At 35.4% G+C, this 17,582-nt stretch overlaps 1 protein-coding gene across 1 annotated transcript in view; it reads left to right on the top strand.

Annotated features, from left to right (window-relative positions):
* The window catches only part of LOC144432725 (xaa-Pro aminopeptidase 1-like), a 29,364-nt gene extending 15,612 nt beyond the window's left edge, over positions 1–13,752 (top strand). Inside the window, exons 7-22 of the mRNA XM_078120992.1 lie at positions 2,849–3,005; positions 4,623–4,714; positions 5,065–5,146; positions 5,628–5,862; positions 6,776–6,862; positions 7,519–7,569; positions 8,109–8,182; positions 8,442–8,519; positions 9,405–9,476; positions 9,909–9,972; positions 10,952–11,021; positions 11,288–11,392; positions 11,708–11,779; positions 12,112–12,188; positions 12,757–12,855; positions 13,546–13,752. Coding sequence (XP_077977118.1) covers positions 2,849–3,005; positions 4,623–4,714; positions 5,065–5,146; positions 5,628–5,862; positions 6,776–6,862; positions 7,519–7,569; positions 8,109–8,182; positions 8,442–8,519; positions 9,405–9,476; positions 9,909–9,972; positions 10,952–11,021; positions 11,288–11,392; positions 11,708–11,779; positions 12,112–12,188; positions 12,757–12,855; positions 13,546–13,752 — 1,622 coding nt within the window. The remainder of the gene's footprint in view (positions 1–2,848; positions 3,006–4,622; positions 4,715–5,064; positions 5,147–5,627; positions 5,863–6,775; positions 6,863–7,518; positions 7,570–8,108; positions 8,183–8,441; positions 8,520–9,404; positions 9,477–9,908; positions 9,973–10,951; positions 11,022–11,287; positions 11,393–11,707; positions 11,780–12,111; positions 12,189–12,756; positions 12,856–13,545) is intronic.
* Positions 13,753–17,582: the final 3,830 nt, after the last annotated feature.

Below are 17,582 nucleotides of genomic sequence, written 5' to 3' on the forward strand. Positions count from 1 at the left end.
ATTAGCGAAATGACATGAAAAAATTTCTACTGAATAATTTGAAAAGACAATACATGCAATGTAAATATGAACACAAACACTTGTGACCTCAAATATGGGTTAGAATGGAATGAATTACCGATATCACTGACGTATTTGGTCGATAATGTATGAAAGGGGTAAAATAACACGGGTTTCTCTGACTACGAAATATCTACAAGATGGGATGAGTATCTCTGAAAAAAAGTATCATTCAATTCATTGTGCACGACGTGACGAATCGCTTAATATTTTTAAAATCCATCTTCTAATTGTTATAATGGTGTGATTTCTTAGAGGATTATGAAATTTGTACTAGAAAGGTGGAGGAAGGTAACATTTTGGACATATGTGTTGAGTAAAAGGCTAGTTGAAAAGTCGTGTCGTTATGATATGAAGCTTAAGGTACTACTTATCTTGTTGTATTTCGCGGTTCGTGGAATTACGCTGTGCCAGAAACCCATGTTACTGTACACCTGCACCTTTGCATCATTGGCCAGGTCAAATACGTCAGTTGCAGTTCAGTTTTATATTATGATTATATATTATCATTCTACGATCGATAATTCATTATACAGTGTATTCTGGAACATATCTCGTGTTACAAGTGTCTGTGGTGACAACTAATCTAGACTTTCAAAGTCACGGTTTCTGTGTTGTTTTTTCTCGAATTTCTGTGTTCTCTTTATGGATGAGCAGTCAAATAAAACGTGTGATCTGGAATGGAAATTATAACGCTTCCACCTGTCTTTGCCCCTTGGAATGAATCACGCGAGATTTCACTATTTATTCGTAAATTTATCTACAAATCTCGGAAAAAAACAACAAACTATTTTGCTAGTCATGAGTCCTTCTACGGATAAACATCAGCAACGTACACACCACTGTAGTAACATCAGTACCGTGGGTAGTATCTTGCAAGTCTCCTTCATTCGAAGACAGCAAGTTGCAAGAATGTGAGAGTGTGAAACTCAAACAAAAAAAAGACGGAAAAAGTCGTTCAAGGTGAGGTCGCCTGCTGCATGCAGTGACTCCGAAGATGCGCTCGATCTCATTTACATCTTGTTCCTTATATTAAAACATTTACTGATAAAACGGCAGATCACTTTTGGGAATTTCTGGTGGCCCTGAAAAACTATTAAACTAGGTACGCAATTTAAGATCCACTCTTTGAAGACCCACTTTCAATTGTGTTCGACGTTGTATTTGGTTAAAATGTTGTTTGATATAATTATCTCATTGCACTGACACTAGCGTTATTCCGCAATTCATTTTGAAGCGACAATTTGACTATGGAAAGAATGGCCCTGAATTTGTACCTTCGACATCAAATCCAAACTTCAATTTCCATTATAATGATAATGACAAGGAAAATCCACTGAGTTCACCTTGAGTTCCGACATACCGGAGGGCCATAAAAGTTTTGGTAGTTGGGTAAAGAAAAGGAATATTTTGTTGTGTTACTTATTTGAGAAAGCAACATCAAATTTGTTTTTATTTAATTTTTTTTTACTTTGAATTTGACATCTTTCCGGCAACTACTTTGAAAGATATGACATTAGGCCAGAAGAAATGAAAAAGCTGTTCAACCTACCCATATATTTCTTTAGGTGATGGGCAATACATCCTCATGTTTGTTTCAAAATTAAGGAAATTTCTTTATATTTTCTGAATAGACTATAGTACAATATACATTTTAGTCTATTCCAAATTATATAATATCTTATACAGTGGTTTACTCGGCTCTCATGATGCATACAAGCATGAATTGAAATTAAATTAAGCTGTTGCATATCCAATGTGCACTAAAAAGAATTGAGCAAAAGTTTACGACCATGGGAGTGGGCTGAGCAGTCATTGGGCCATCAAATGTTTTGCTCTTTATTCGGGATTTTTGGAATCAAATTAAACTTCAGGAGAAGTCATTTACCAAGTGCACATCCGCAAAATATCTTTCAGCCTTGCCACAACAAAGTACACTAATGTCTTCCAGATAATATGCAATTCTGGTATTTTATAACCATATTCAAGCATTGTAAGACTTTAAATTATGTCTATGGTTTGATATTTTATGCCTCTAAATGGTCTCCTCAGTACACTGTCTTATTTTCCTTCCAATCAGTAGCAATCAAAGTGATAATTGTCTTTATCCCAAAACAAGATGGAAGGTGGCTGGCTAAGTACCTCCCTGTATAGGATAGAGCTAATTAGAGACATCTCCTTATGCGTGTGAAATCTACATCTTGTCGAAAGTAATCTCGTTCGGAGTATTATTGTAGTTGGCTATCACTGTAATGCATCATTGTACCATATAATTGTATATCTCTACTGCAGTGTAGGTGAAATAATGGGTCCACAGCTAAAATAATGCTTGAGTTTGATTTGGCGGGCCTTAGCATTTTTTGAGAACAGAGGGTGAGAGGAGCTGCAACATTTGTTTAACCGTGAATTGTGTACATTTCCTAACTGTAGCTATGCAGACAAATTGCAAGAGATAGTATCAAGATGACTGAATAAGTTCTATCTAAACTCGACCTGAAATATTTTTCTCTCAGTATATATGGTTTGTTTTTACATCCTGTCAAGCATTGTGAAAAACCGAAATGAACCTACCTACCTAGATTGCCCGTTGAACAGCTTTTTCATTTTGTCTGGCCTTACATTAATTGCGTATGCTAAAATACATATTATGTAAATTACATGCAGATGTATGTAAATTAGCCACAAAAAAGACAAAGTTCTGCCCCCTGGCAATTTGGTCAGGCTACGGCCCTGAACACTCAATGACGAGACACGTGACTTCATCTTGTACGTGTGTTCTTCATTGCAGCATACTATGATTACTACGAAAAAACATTTTACCACTCTGTGAAGGATATTAGAATGTACGCATATGACGACAACTTAATTGATAATATATGGACTGAGAGACCAAACTGTCCTGATGCAGAACCACTTTTTATACTGGATCCAGTATGGACGGGTATGTACATAAAATACTGATATATACTAGATGGCTCTATAAGCACATCATTTCTTATCTCCCAAAAAGTGTGATTGGAGCTGCTCCTCATGGGGTCAATGTTAATGCAGGATGGAAAACCTTTACCAGGGAAAAGCTGGGTTGTTCAGTACATTCAAACTCAACCACATTTTTCTTATATGTTGTTGCAAATTTAATCAAAATCAAATCCTGACACCACAGTGGCCAGCAATTTAACTACTTAGACATCGACAACCCAAAATTGGAATAACATACACGCCTTTTCATAAATGATGAGCATTGTTAGTCCCCGCGGACGAAGTCCGGAACGGGGACTTATGGATCGGGTTCTGTCTGTCTGTCCGTGCGTCAGTCCGTCCGTCCGCAGCTGTTTCTTGGAGATGCCTGGACCGAATTTTTTCAAACTTGGTACAGGGGCAACATACTATGGCATACATATGCACGTCAATTTGTTTTATGATACGATCCAATATGGCCGCCTAGCAACCATTTTGTTTGCGAATTTTCCCTGTCTAGAGCCATAACTCAGACATGCTTTAACAGATCTCATTCAAAGTTGGTATTAGGACAGTGTTCTATGACATACATGTGCATATTCATTGTTGTCATGATACGATCCAATATGGCCGCCTAGCAGCCATTTTGTTTGTGAATTTTCATGTCCAAAGCCATAACTCAGACATGCTTGAACAGATCTCATTCAAAATTGGTATTAGGACAGTGTTCTATGACATACATGTGCATATCCATTTTCATTGTGATACGATCCAATATGGCTGCCTGGTAGCTATTTTGTTTGTGAATTTTCATGTCCAAAGCCATAACTCAGACATGCTTAAACAGATCTCATTCCAAGTTGGTACTAGGACAGTGTTCTATGACATACATGTGTATATCCATTTTCGTTGTGATACGATCCAATATGGCTGCCTGCCAGCCATTTTGTTTGTGAATTTTCCATGTCCAAAGTCATAACTCAGACATGCTTGAACAGATCTCATTCAAAGTTGGTATTAGGACAGTGTTCTATGACATACATGTGCATATCCATTTTCATTGTGATACGATCCAATATGGCTGCCTGGCAGCCATTTTGTTTGCGAATTTTCATGTCCAAAGCCATAACTCAGACATGCTTGAACAGATCTCATTTAAAGTTGGTATTAGGACAGTGTTCTATGACATACATGTGCATATTCATTTTCGTCGTGATACGATCCAATATGGCTGCCTGGCAGCCATTTTGTTTGTGAATTTTCCATGTCCAAAGCCATAACTCAGACTCCATTTTCATCGTGATATGATCCCCCATACCCAACCAATCCTTTATTGTTGGAGGCATATTCCATGTCCAACAAGCACACCCAACATATCTAAGTCTGTTTGTTTTAGGTTCACAAATGTTGTTGCGTGATCAGAGTAGTGATAATTCCTTAAAACCCAATTATAGCGGGGATTATGTCATTCTCAATGACTTGTTGCTAATGATACCAATTTGGAAATTGCATCAATATAGTGATTTGCATAAATTCACAGCTTGTGTTTCTTTCTTTTTTCTGCCATTCGTTCTGGAAACATGATGATATATGATGGCAGGAAGAACATGGGGAAGTAAGATCCTAGAAATACGAGACGAGATGAGGAGAGAAAACGTCGACATGTTGGTTGTACATGCTCTGGACGAGAGTGCTTGTAAGTAGATGGATTATTTGACAGAAAACTGATTTCAGAGGTGTTTTTCCTGGATCCGTGAATGTGAATTAATTCTATAAGGTCCGAAAACAATTACAACGTGGCTAATATTGATTATGCAAATAATAGCAGTCCATGTCCAACTTCGAGTTTGACGGCTTTGATGAACGCAAGGTTCTTGAAGCCCCTTCACCGACTTCCGCTTCCGGTCGATACAATCCGCACCGACCATATTGGATTTGCCACTGCAATGGAACAAAACAGAAAAATAAATTACAATCTTATACAGTGTATTCTTGACAAATATTAATTCTCATACTACATGTACACTGTCTTGCATTGAATTGTAGGGATGTACAATATGCGAGGAGTGGATATACCATACAATCCGGTTTATTTCTCATATACAATCGTAACATTTGTCGAATCAATGTAAGTAGAATATATCTATTCCATGGTAGCAACTATCATTATTTTTTTGAAGGGTAGATGGTCAGAAGGAGGTGTGGGGGTGGGGGGGGGGTTTAGTTCATTGATACAATGATGCAAGGATCGGGGGGGGGATAGGACCGGGAAAATAAATTGAATCTATATTGTTGATGTTGCAAGTCATTCTGCATTCAGCTGAGGACGCAGATCACTATAATGTTAGCGCAAAGACCTCTGGGAACGAAAAAGGTTGCTCATGCGTCTATTCGTTCGTTCGTGTACGTCTGTCTGTGCATGTGTGAGTGCGTGTGTGTTTGGGATGAGTGCTGAAAAGATCGTACAACATGCATTCAATTGTGCAAGGGGACGTTTTAGCTGTCCCTTCTTATGATTAATACGTCCAGTTTCCTCCATTTTACTTACTATTGGTAGACTTGAGAATGACAACTTCCTTAAACTATATTTTTATATACGTATTCATCAGAGTTTTTATACAGAGTGAGAAGGTGCAACCGAAAGAGATACGAGATCATTTAAAGCTAGATGAACAAGAAGAGTACTGTAATACTCTTGGTAAGCTACAGACCGAACACTGTGTCAGACACTATGATTATGAATTGTTCACTGACGAGTTATCTCGGTATTCAAATCATCCTGACATTAGACGAGTATGGATAAGTGATGCTGCTAGTTATGCAATTCATAAATCAATCCAAGAGGTGAGTATTAGTAAAGTTTGTCATATTTTGTAGATATAGAATATCCCCACATTACATTGATGATGATGGAATCCAGACCCCTTTGTCAATATCAAGATCAATTTAACTTGCTATCAGTAGTTGTCTTTGGACTTCACCCAACTGCACTAGCTGTAATTGGAGAACATTGTTTGAAAGTGTTTTCTTAGGAATGACTGGCTCATAACATTGCACATCCTGCATATAGTAGTGAATGACATACACCATTGGGTAAACGTGTTTGTGTAATTAAACACATGCTATGGTACAATAAATCCAATCAAATTGATTTTTGCGTCCGCACCCCAAAACCAGGAACCGAATGCGACTACGATTTCGACCCGTTGCTTTGCCATGTCTGGATACAGTCGACCCATGTGTAATGTATAAGTATTGACATTTTAACAATTTTCAGTGAATGTATAGTTGGTTGTCTTGTTGAAACAATTATTCCAGTTATAGCTAATGCAGCTTTGATATCGCATTACTTGTTGTATTTTTATATCAGGGAAAGCTACTTTCGAGCTTATTTGAAATAGACTAGTTTAGAGTGATTAAAAATATCAGATTTTAGTATCACTAAATGCATGTTATCAGTACGTTCCATAGTTCTCAACATATTTCAAAGATTACCCTTAACATTCACCCTTGCTCGGAAAAAACATACCTTACCAAGCCATAGGCCTGGGCGCTTATATCATTCGTTAGTCAACCCTGCATCATTCGTTTGGTGGGAGACAAAACGTACACCTGTTAATACATTTAGCAGTGACCATGATTGTGTGTTGTCTTTTTGACTGCATTGCATTAAAGTACGTTTATTGGAATTGTAAAAAGTCAGTTTTGATCCTTGGTTACTTGCCCTATCTGATAATTGTTTTGTGTACATTCACAGGATAAAATAATGATGAAGCAATCTCCGGTCATGCTAATTAAATCTATCAAGAACGCAGCAGAAATCGCAGGAATGAAGGAAGGGAATGTAAGTGAAATTCTCCTGTATTTGTGACAAACTTGATGAAAAACATATCTTCTTTCACTGACAGTCAATGGGAATGAAAAAATCGTATTTTATTTTTTAAAAAACAAAAGCACTTTTTTCTACAATATCTTGTTTTGAAGCTCTTGTTGAAACTTTCGATCTTTTTTTTTTAAATATAAAATGTACCAGAAACTCGTTTTGGAAAGATTTTTTTTTTCATCGATAACATTTTATGGTTTTGATCCACATTTGGAGTAACTGAATCCCACCATTTGTCAGTTATTATAGAAGTCTTGTCAAATTCAAATTTCTGTATTTGAAGCCTAATATATGAGACAACTGTATTTCCCGCCAAATATAATTGGAAACGAACATCTAGGACATGATGACAACTAATAATCAATTATCTAATTTAAATATTTAAATTTAGTTAGAATAGAAGGTGAGTAAGTTAACGTCAACATCAACAGTAAACATTCGCATAGATTATAAACAAATATTTGTAAAATGTTATTTATTTGTTCAAATATCTATCATTAGAGAATGTAACGATACAGTATCAGTGTCTAATGATGATCATAATTACCCAATATTTTCAAAGGATTGTCAGAAAATGTAATTGTTTGTTTGTTTGTTTCTTTTATATGTATCTCTAGATTCAAGACGCCATTGCTGTTATCGAGTTCTACCATTGGTTGGAAGGACAGGTAGTTAATCTATTGCAGATAAAAAGACTATCTTTCATGTTTGACATAAAATATCAGCGGAGATGTGATATATGAATTTGTTGATTGCCAATAACTTGTACGATACATTCTTAGGATAAGGGTAAACATGTGCATGGAGACAAGGACTTCAACAAGAGACATATAAACGAAAGGCAGAAGAAATGTTGTTCCGTTCACAGTCTAGATCACTTCATCCTGAATAGATTGTGTTTATCACTATTTACAGTTACCGTCCAGTGGCTATGTTTGAAACCAACATTATCTCTAAGCTATCACAGTTCGTGTAGAATGTGCAGTTTCTTTTGGTATCGTATTGAAGTTGAACAGTAACGTGAAATGGGCTGTATATAGCAGCATGTGACTACAGTTACATATTCTGTCTCAGCCCACTATAAAATCGTTCATGTGGTCTGAGGTTCTATGCATTCCTAACTGTGTATATAACGATTAATTGTATAGCGGTTCGTCAATATGTGTTGATACTGGGCAAATAACTCCATTCTTTTTTTTCATCACAGGTACCATTGGCTAACGGTGACATCAACTTACTGAGTGAATTAATTTGCGAAGAAAAGGTATTGGAATTTAGAATGTAAGTACACGTGGTCTACATCATGTCTCTTGTCGTATGGGCATTTCTGTCCCACAAATAACAATGTTGTACAACTTGTGGAAAGTTGAGATTGTCCTGTGTTTGAAATATTTTTTTTCCGGCTGGAAATACTGATATTAAAGCGTTGTTTACTTTTAATTAACATTAATATTTAGTCGTTCACTTTTAATTAACATTAATATTTAGTGAATCTCCTGAGTCACATGACTACTTTTATCTCTCATAAAATCTCCCACAGGCAACAACCAGATTTCGTGATGGAAAGTTTTGGTCCGATTTCTGCATTTGGTCCAAACGGTGCTGTTATTCATTATAAGTGAGTATAAACCGCTGCAGATATTAAATGAATACTAGATTATTGATAATAATACCAATAATTATAGCCAAAATGCTGTAGACTTGGAGTTTAACTCATGTATGACGATTATTACACACCCTCAGACAACTTCGAATGCAAAAGAAGCGATTGCATAGGTGTCGTGCATAGTGGGGTATGTTGAAGCAGTCATGTTGAAATGTCGATTACCAGTTAGAAAATAAACAATTGCAGCCATTAAAACCATCAAGTCCAAGTGCAATGTTTTCATTAGAAGTCTGTTTCTACTGCACTGCGAAATAATAGCAATGCTTATCAGTGTTCAATGTGTTTGGGCAATGGATCCTACTGGGTTTATTGTGTGTCTGTGATTGTTAGTCTAGAGTTGAAATATGTCTGTCTTTGTGTCAAAAACGTAATGTCATATGAGTCAACCACCATGTCAGGCTCATTTTTAGCTGTATGCCATTTTCCCCTCGTTACCAAGAACGACTATTTTATTTCGGTTGCTAACTTTTTGACAGCCCATAGTAAACCACACTTCAACAGTGAACATCCCAGCTAGTAGCCTTTCGTCCCGAAATTATACTGCAGGGTTATGAAATGTTCAACAAATAAAAGTATGTTTGCAATAACGCAAACAATATTGATATAACTTCCATTCCAATGACGTCACGAATTTACATGTTTTCTGCATTATGATAAATAGCTACAATATATACCTCGAAGCTGCCATGCGCTCACAGTTATGAGTAACCTATATACGTCAGTTCTGGGCTGTCTGGACTGTTTTTTTCACTCCTGTAGACAGACCATTTACTTACACATTTGTTGAAACTCGGTCTCAACTTAGCAGTGAGTGTTTCTGAATTCTTTATCTAACAGAGCAACACCAGAGACTAATCTTGCCATCACAGACAAAGATATGTACCTGATAGATTCTGGAGGTCAATACAAGTAAGTGTACAACCATAAAACCTGTGAATCCAACATTTGTTTACGAATAACTGTATCTGGTAAGTGAGTGCGAATGACTAAAATATTTGGAAACAGAATGATTTTAGCTCACTGAACTTTTATATATAACTCATAAACGATCCGGTGACATAAGTTACCATACATATCAAAACAATTTGGCATTTGGGTGAAAAGGTTCATGAAGCAATTTGTGCCGATTCAACGTATATGACTCGATCGGGGTTTCAGTTTTCCTTTTGATAGAGATATATTATTTTGGAATAAAGAAATAAGTTTAAGTTCAAAATACAATTTGGAAATCTAGCATGGCTACTTTTTATCATAGTTCTGGCATTATGTTGAATTATCCACTGGATCATTGAAGATATTGAATTAACTTACAGTCTGACTAATAACACTAATTATTCACAGGTGTGGTACGACAACGGACACAACTAGGACATTTCACTTTGGAACACCAAGGGAGGAGCATAAGGTATGTTGTTAGTTGTGATAATTTACAGAATCGCGCAGTCCCAGACTTATTTATATGATCGATATTTCAAAACTACTACTAAAGATAGTCTACATCTTATACAATCACTTTATGCCTACTAAAGTAGGTCAGAAAAGACAAACTAATTTTAAAAAAAAGTTAGACCAACTGCAATAGTCACAGCTAGCTACACCGGGGCAGGGGGAAGAGCAATTGTCATAACTTTAACCATATGGGAAAGGATCGGTGTTTTTTTTCCTGTAAAACGGGACATGGTAATACTTTGGACGTAGGGGTCTATGTGGGACCTGTTGGACCTCTCCACCAAACTTCTTGAAAGAACTTCGTAAATACTTCAATTTACAAGTATTGTAACGATGAACAGATAGTTTAAGAACAACAGGCAACAACGACATGAAAAAAAAGTATTGAGCAATTCATGTTTGTTTTCACAAGCTCCATTATGTCATACAACCAATAAGAACCAATAAGAGACTGCTATCCTACATTTCATAATAGCAAGATCGCAATTTATTTCCAACAAACAAACAAACAAACAAACAAACAAACAAACAAACAAACAAACAAACAAACAAACAAACAAACAAACAAAAAAACGTATTGCAACTAGATGCAGATACGTGGGCGCCAATGTTTTGATGTCTGATTTGATGGCTGTACGGTGGCACTGTGAATAGTTCATTTCACAAGAAAATGTATTCACTCATTCGTTCGTTTGTTTGTTTGTTCGTTCATTCTTTCAAGTTTGCTATCTTAAAGTGTAGCATGTGCAGTTGTTTCTGCTTGGTTCTATCAAACACAACACATGAACACTAACATGAAACGGGCAGTAATTGAAGAATAAGCCTCTTCTTTATCTACATCATTGACGTTCAAGACATCAATATACATTTATGAAAGATTCTAGTCACACTTACCATGTTTCCACTTTTTTCTCATCTCTCTCTTTTCACTACAGCAAGCTTACACTCGTGTACTGATGGGAGCTATTGATCTATCACTGGCCATATATCCAGAGAGAACTATGGGTAAGTTTATCAACCTTTATCTACATTGAACCTTCATAACAACAAACCAATGTAGTTAATTAATGCAGTGATTAAACTAAGTAATATCAATAACAACAACATCAAAGCATTATTTGTCCACATAGATTTGTTTTGGCTCTTTTGCTCAGGGAATCATTAGTAAATCTATTACTCTGTCCCAGTATATGTTTTATTCACCATCTAATCTCAAACGATACCCAATAATTTCAAACATTGATGTTTTCAATCAAAAATTGCTTTCATAGGTAGCAGTTTAGACTCATTTTCTAGAAGACACTTGTGGAATATAGGCTGGGATTTCGGCCATAGTCCAGGACATGGTATTGGTGCTTGTCTCAACGTACACGAAGGTAAGACATTACGTCATATCTGGTACACGGGCTATGCAAAACTAACAACTGTCATGAAGAATTGGGTTTTCATCGCAACTTATAACGTACGAACAACGTAGTGTTATTACTTATCGACCCTTAATAATATCTACATCAATAAATCACCACTTAAGAACTATTGTTTAGCGACTAGCAGTTTTGTGATTTGTTTTCCACATCTGTGCTTCATGGTGGTGAAATGCTTGTCACATCACAAACTTATTACGAAAATACTCCTTGCCCACCCTCGTCAAAATACTTACCTAACTTAATGGGATTTGATTATCATTTCAGGTCCTTCACGTATTGGAAAAGGAGGATCGAAAAATGAAGAACCATTGTTTCCTGGAATGTTTCTGTCTGACGGTAAGTACAGTAATGGAAAGAGGTGTGTGTGTGTGTGTGTGTGTGTGTGTGTGTGTGTGTGTGTGTAAGATGGCCAGGTACAGACTGTTGGAAAGTGAGTTGATGACTATATAAAATGTTATAGAATCTATAAAAGGGGACAGGCGTATATATATAATATAATGTAATATAATATAATATAATGCACACATGCATGCTTCCATGCACACATACATACACACACACATACATACATACAGACAGACAGACAGACAGACAGACAGACAGACAGACAATTATACATTGCTAGCCTACTGGGTTAAAATTATATTTCTTTACTTCATCTTGTACAGAACCCGGATACTATGAAGACCATAATTTTGGTGTTCGTCTAGAGACTGTATTCATGGTAGTTGAAACACAAACTCAGGTAATACAGTTTTATCAATGTATTTAAATATGATATGATGTGATATGATATGATGTGATGTGATATGATATGATATGATGTGATGTGATGTGATGTGAGGTGAGGTGAGGTGAGGTGATGTGATGTGATGTGATGTGATGTGATGTGGTGTGGTGTGATGTGATGTGAGGTGAGGTGAGGTGATGTGATGTGATGCGATGCGATGCGATGTGATGTGATGTGATCTGATGTGATATTATTTGACACAATGTGATGTGATAGAATCGTATACAGCACTGAACTTAAAGAACTTAGACACAATGTAACGGAATTAGTGTGATGTGTTATGGTTTAAAGTTATGTAAAATAGCGTGTTTCCATAGTAATATGAATACACAACAGTATATTTTTTATGTTGTTTAATGCGATGTATTGTAATATAAAGTTATATGGTATAACTCAACATGGCGAACTAGTGTAACGCATCAATATTAAGCAGCGTCATTTGATACTATACAAAGTTGTGTGCTGTAAATTTATGGTATGTGATGCTATAATGTTGTGTACACCAATTGTTTATTTTCTACAGGAAAACTTTGGCAACCAAACATGGACAACTTTCGACGAAGTGGCGTTTGTACCCTTCCAATACAAACTGATCAAATTTGAAATGATGACGCCACCACAGGTCAGTATATGTACACTGGAAATCAATAAACATACTACTCTACACCTGTCTACCGTGCACAAGCCAACTTGTACACATTAAAACAAAGAATATGAAGGTGATATGATGAGGTGATATGATGTGATGTGATGTGATGTGATGTGATGTGATACGAGATTTACTTCTTAATCATTCTAACACGTACGTCACGACTACTCTCGCCGTCTTTGACTTGTAGTGAAAGGGCTCCTTATGTCTATCGTATTTTCCTTGATCGAACAGGGAAACGAATTCGATGAAAACATCTAAATAAACTCAAAATGCAGTTGATAACCCACGCTATTCTATATATGGTGACATTATTGATTTGTATTTCTTATTATCCAAACTCCCCGAATTGTTTGCTTCTGTGGATGAAAATCCATGGTAGCTGTAAATTAAACTGAGTCTTCTGCATGTGTCTGTGAGTACATGTAAAAACAAATAAATGGGAGGAAATCAGTACATTTTAAATGCATGATACAAAAGTGAAATTCCTTAATTTGGTTACCATGTACTAGTAGCCAACAAAAAAACCCGCCAATGACGTGACATGAGCTACACAGGACCAGTTTCAAGGGTTTAGTTTTATTTGGAAGTGCAGTTCTCCTCCTTCAAATCATGTAAAAACCACATTTTAACTCGTTATACATGTATATTTATATACCACAGATTGATTGGATGAACAGGTATAACCAGGAAATAAGATTCCACATTGGTGATAGGTTATATACTAAGAATAGACAAGCCTATGATTGGATGATTGAAAATACCAAACCAGTCTACGGCCGAGGTGTTTGTGGTGCCAATGGAATCATCGCCAACACTGTCCTGGTGGTGGCGCTCTCCCTTTCTGCGTTTCTTCTGAATCAGAAGTAGTTCCTTATGAAAGCAGGAATTTCAATAGATTTCTCAGTGGAACGAGTTGATGTAAATATCTTTGAAAACATTTGAGTTGGCTTTTAAACCATAGTAAGAACTTTGTAGAGATAGTGCAAATATTTTTAATTTTTTTAAAAGGAAAAGTACTTTCCTGCCGAGGATTAGGGTATTGGTAGGCATGTAGTAAACCCAAAATACTGACGTCACGAACAGAGACATAATAATTATGTATATTAGAAAAACTACTGATTTTAAGAAAACTGCATACCCTGGTGTTTGCTAATTATACAGCGTAAAATATTTACCAAATTGAGTGAGGAAGATTATTATTAAAATTACTCTGTTTTAGTCAAAAATAATAATTAATAATTGATCACCTTCTGACTTTTTTTTACTTTGTGATCGCATTCGTGGGATTTTATTTCGTAGATTTAGGGTGTAGTAGCTATTTTTGATTTGATTTAGAAATTGTTAAATTTACTCAAGTTTTTTCGAAAAAAGTCTCTTGACGTTAGGGATAGTAATTTATGGCAATACTACATTGTTCTAAAGTTTACTAATGTATTAATTCACACTGATGATAGTCGCTGGTATTTAAATATGTTGTATTGTTTAAACCGAGTGTAACTTTTGCTATCCTCACTTCACTGCAGGTGTTATGTACTGAGCATGGCGGCAATTTCCATCGTGTAATTGTTTAGCAGTATGTGTATTGAAAAACGTGTTTGTCAACATTCTATGCAGGAAGTGTGAGACTTAGGGCATAGTAATCAAATTTTTAATTTCCGTACTGAGAGAAAAGTAACTTTAGAAAGACAAGCTGAAGGTTATTCGTAAGCGTACAATAATTGATTGGTAATATTTTTTTATGACGTTTATTAATTTCTATTCAAGGAGAGACTATTTTTGAAAAAGTATTCTAATGAACAAAAGTCATATTTTGGAATCTTTCCTATTTGCATGTATTGTAATGTATCTCATCGAAGTATGTGGCAGATACAAACGTTGAAACACACTACTGAATATCACCTGGATATCACTAATGACGTAATTGTTATTCCAGAGATAATGAACAACTTTACAGTCAAAACGTAACCATAACACAGTGACAAAACCTGTAACAGGAACTTCATTTCCTACCTACTCATGATGATTAAAAAATAATAAATTAAAACATATAAATTACATGATTCTGGCAGCTGATTTCAACGTAGTAAACAGACATGTCATAGAAAAAAACCAGCAAAAAGGTCTAGACTGTTCGGCAGTGTTGACTGACAGGTATTTATAGATATTCGATCACTGGATTATATTCTATACTATAATAAAGTCAGTTGATCATTACAATGATACTTGACCTAAGAAAATTTTGATATGGTAAGTATACAGGTTTATATTTGAAAATTTAGTAACGGACGGATATGGAACGAGTGACAGTGAAGATTGTTCAATGCGATCGTTGGTGGCGCACTGATTGTGAATGGTGAAGTTAACGTCACTACCAATGACTTATTATTACAGTGAGATGACCAGTAATAGTTTATTCACCTTTGACCAATCGTTCAATTCATATGAATACAATATTATAATAACATGTGTTAAGCAACTTATGGTATAAGGATGGACGGTATGAAATCTAGGTTTTGTGGAGATCGTACTTGACTGTAAATAGTGAAATACAGGATACAGAGAAGAAACTCGAGGTCATCCAAACTTTAGAATAGTGAACTATTAACTTTCTACCTACCCACACGAAACAGCATTTTTAGACATTCAAGAATGAATTCATAGTCGCAGGTGACGTATAAGTATGTTATTTGCCAAATACTGTTCCACATCTTGCTGCTCGAGGTAATTTTTCTGGTATAACGGCTCGCCTCAGGCTCTCCGTTATACCAGAAAAATTACCTCTCGCAGCAAGATATGGAACGGTATTTGGCAAATAACGTATACTTATTAAGGCGTGTTCTATCGGGTTCTTTTTGGTGCGCGTGACTTTATCATGATATGATTGCGTGTATGTAACCGTTGGTAAAAACTCGGTTCTCGTTCTATTCCATAACGTTTAGATATGTAGTTAGGTAATGACCTAATTTACCTTTCTTGATAAAGAATTTTGATTCGAAACGTCGGATTGCATTCATTGATTCGGAGAGTATCACTTGTTCCTTATGCACCCCACATACATACATTCATACATACATACATACATACACACACACACATACATACATACATACATACATACATACATACATACATACATACATACATACATACATTCATACATACATACATACATACACACACACACATACATACATACATACATACATACATACATACATACATACATACGTACGTACGTACGTACGTACATACACACATACATACATACATACATACATACATACATACATACATACATACGTACGTACGTACGTACGTACACACACACACACATACATACATACATACATACATACATACATACATACATACGTACGTACGTACGTACGTACATACATACATACATACATAAATACATACACACAGACATACATACATACATGTACGTACGTACGTACGTACGTACGTACGTACGTACATACATACATACATACATACGTACGTACGTACGTACGTACGTACGTACGTACATACATACATACATACATACATACATACATACATACATACATACATACATACATACATTACTGTCACGGTCTACTGAAGAAAACAATCATACAAGAATCACACCAATGATATGCAATACGAAAAACTAAATTTATTATCACAGAAAATTCGTGTTGTGATTTACAGCTAAATGTGATAATTACATCTATAACTGAGTCTCAGTTAATAGTGAAATGCTTCTACACGTCTATACAATCCACCACCTGTAACAAAAAAAGACTCCCTTATTGGAGCGCCATCAACGACGAGTCTTTCAGTCGTATAAGATAGATCTAGATTATCACCAAACAGCATAATTATAAAGACATAATTCAAAGGTATACTACTATATATTTTTATTTTATGGAATTCAAATAATACTGCTATACAACCATACAACTACAAAATATTGACTTTTAACTAAACACACATGCGAAGAAAATATTTTTCAATACTCCATATAATTTTCCTAAACACGCTAAATCACAAATGTCCGGAAATGTCACCAACAAATACAATGATTTAAGCTACTGCAGATAATGGTCAATTGCTGAAAATCGTTTTACATTCGATGACACTAAAACGAGGCTAAGTCATCTATGTAGCTATGATAGCAAATAGCGCCATCAACGTTGTATAATAACACATGGTGTTGAAATTAATCAATTGATTGTAATTATCATTAAATGGATAATGAAGTTAGTCAATGATTGATATTATGTTTATTACTCATTAAAATATTTACTTTAATTCTACTTGAATAGATTCCATATGTCTATCAAAATTAAAGGTTAAATTTTACTTGCAGATAAACATCACAAAAGTCTTTCAAAACAATATGAATAAATGCAAAAGTACAATATCTTGTGTCATTTCATTAATATAAACAACTCACGTGACGTCAATTTTACATTCAAAGCAGACCTTCGCGATAAATTTCAATATCTCTAGATATCTAGTACGTAAGTAATGACGTCACGAAATAAAATAATTTCCAGCACTTACTGAAAAATACATTTTAAATAGACTTATCGTTACGAGAGCTATCTCACATATCTTTTGAAAATGCTACCAATTCTAGCTATTTTGCATCAATATGACATAGATAGCTTTGATTGATTGATTTATTTACACAAACGAATTGTGAA

Source organism: Glandiceps talaboti, chromosome 3, assembly GCF_964340395.1.
Source record: "Glandiceps talaboti chromosome 3, keGlaTala1.1, whole genome shotgun sequence".
NCBI lineage: Eukaryota > Metazoa > Hemichordata > Enteropneusta > Spengelidae > Glandiceps > Glandiceps talaboti.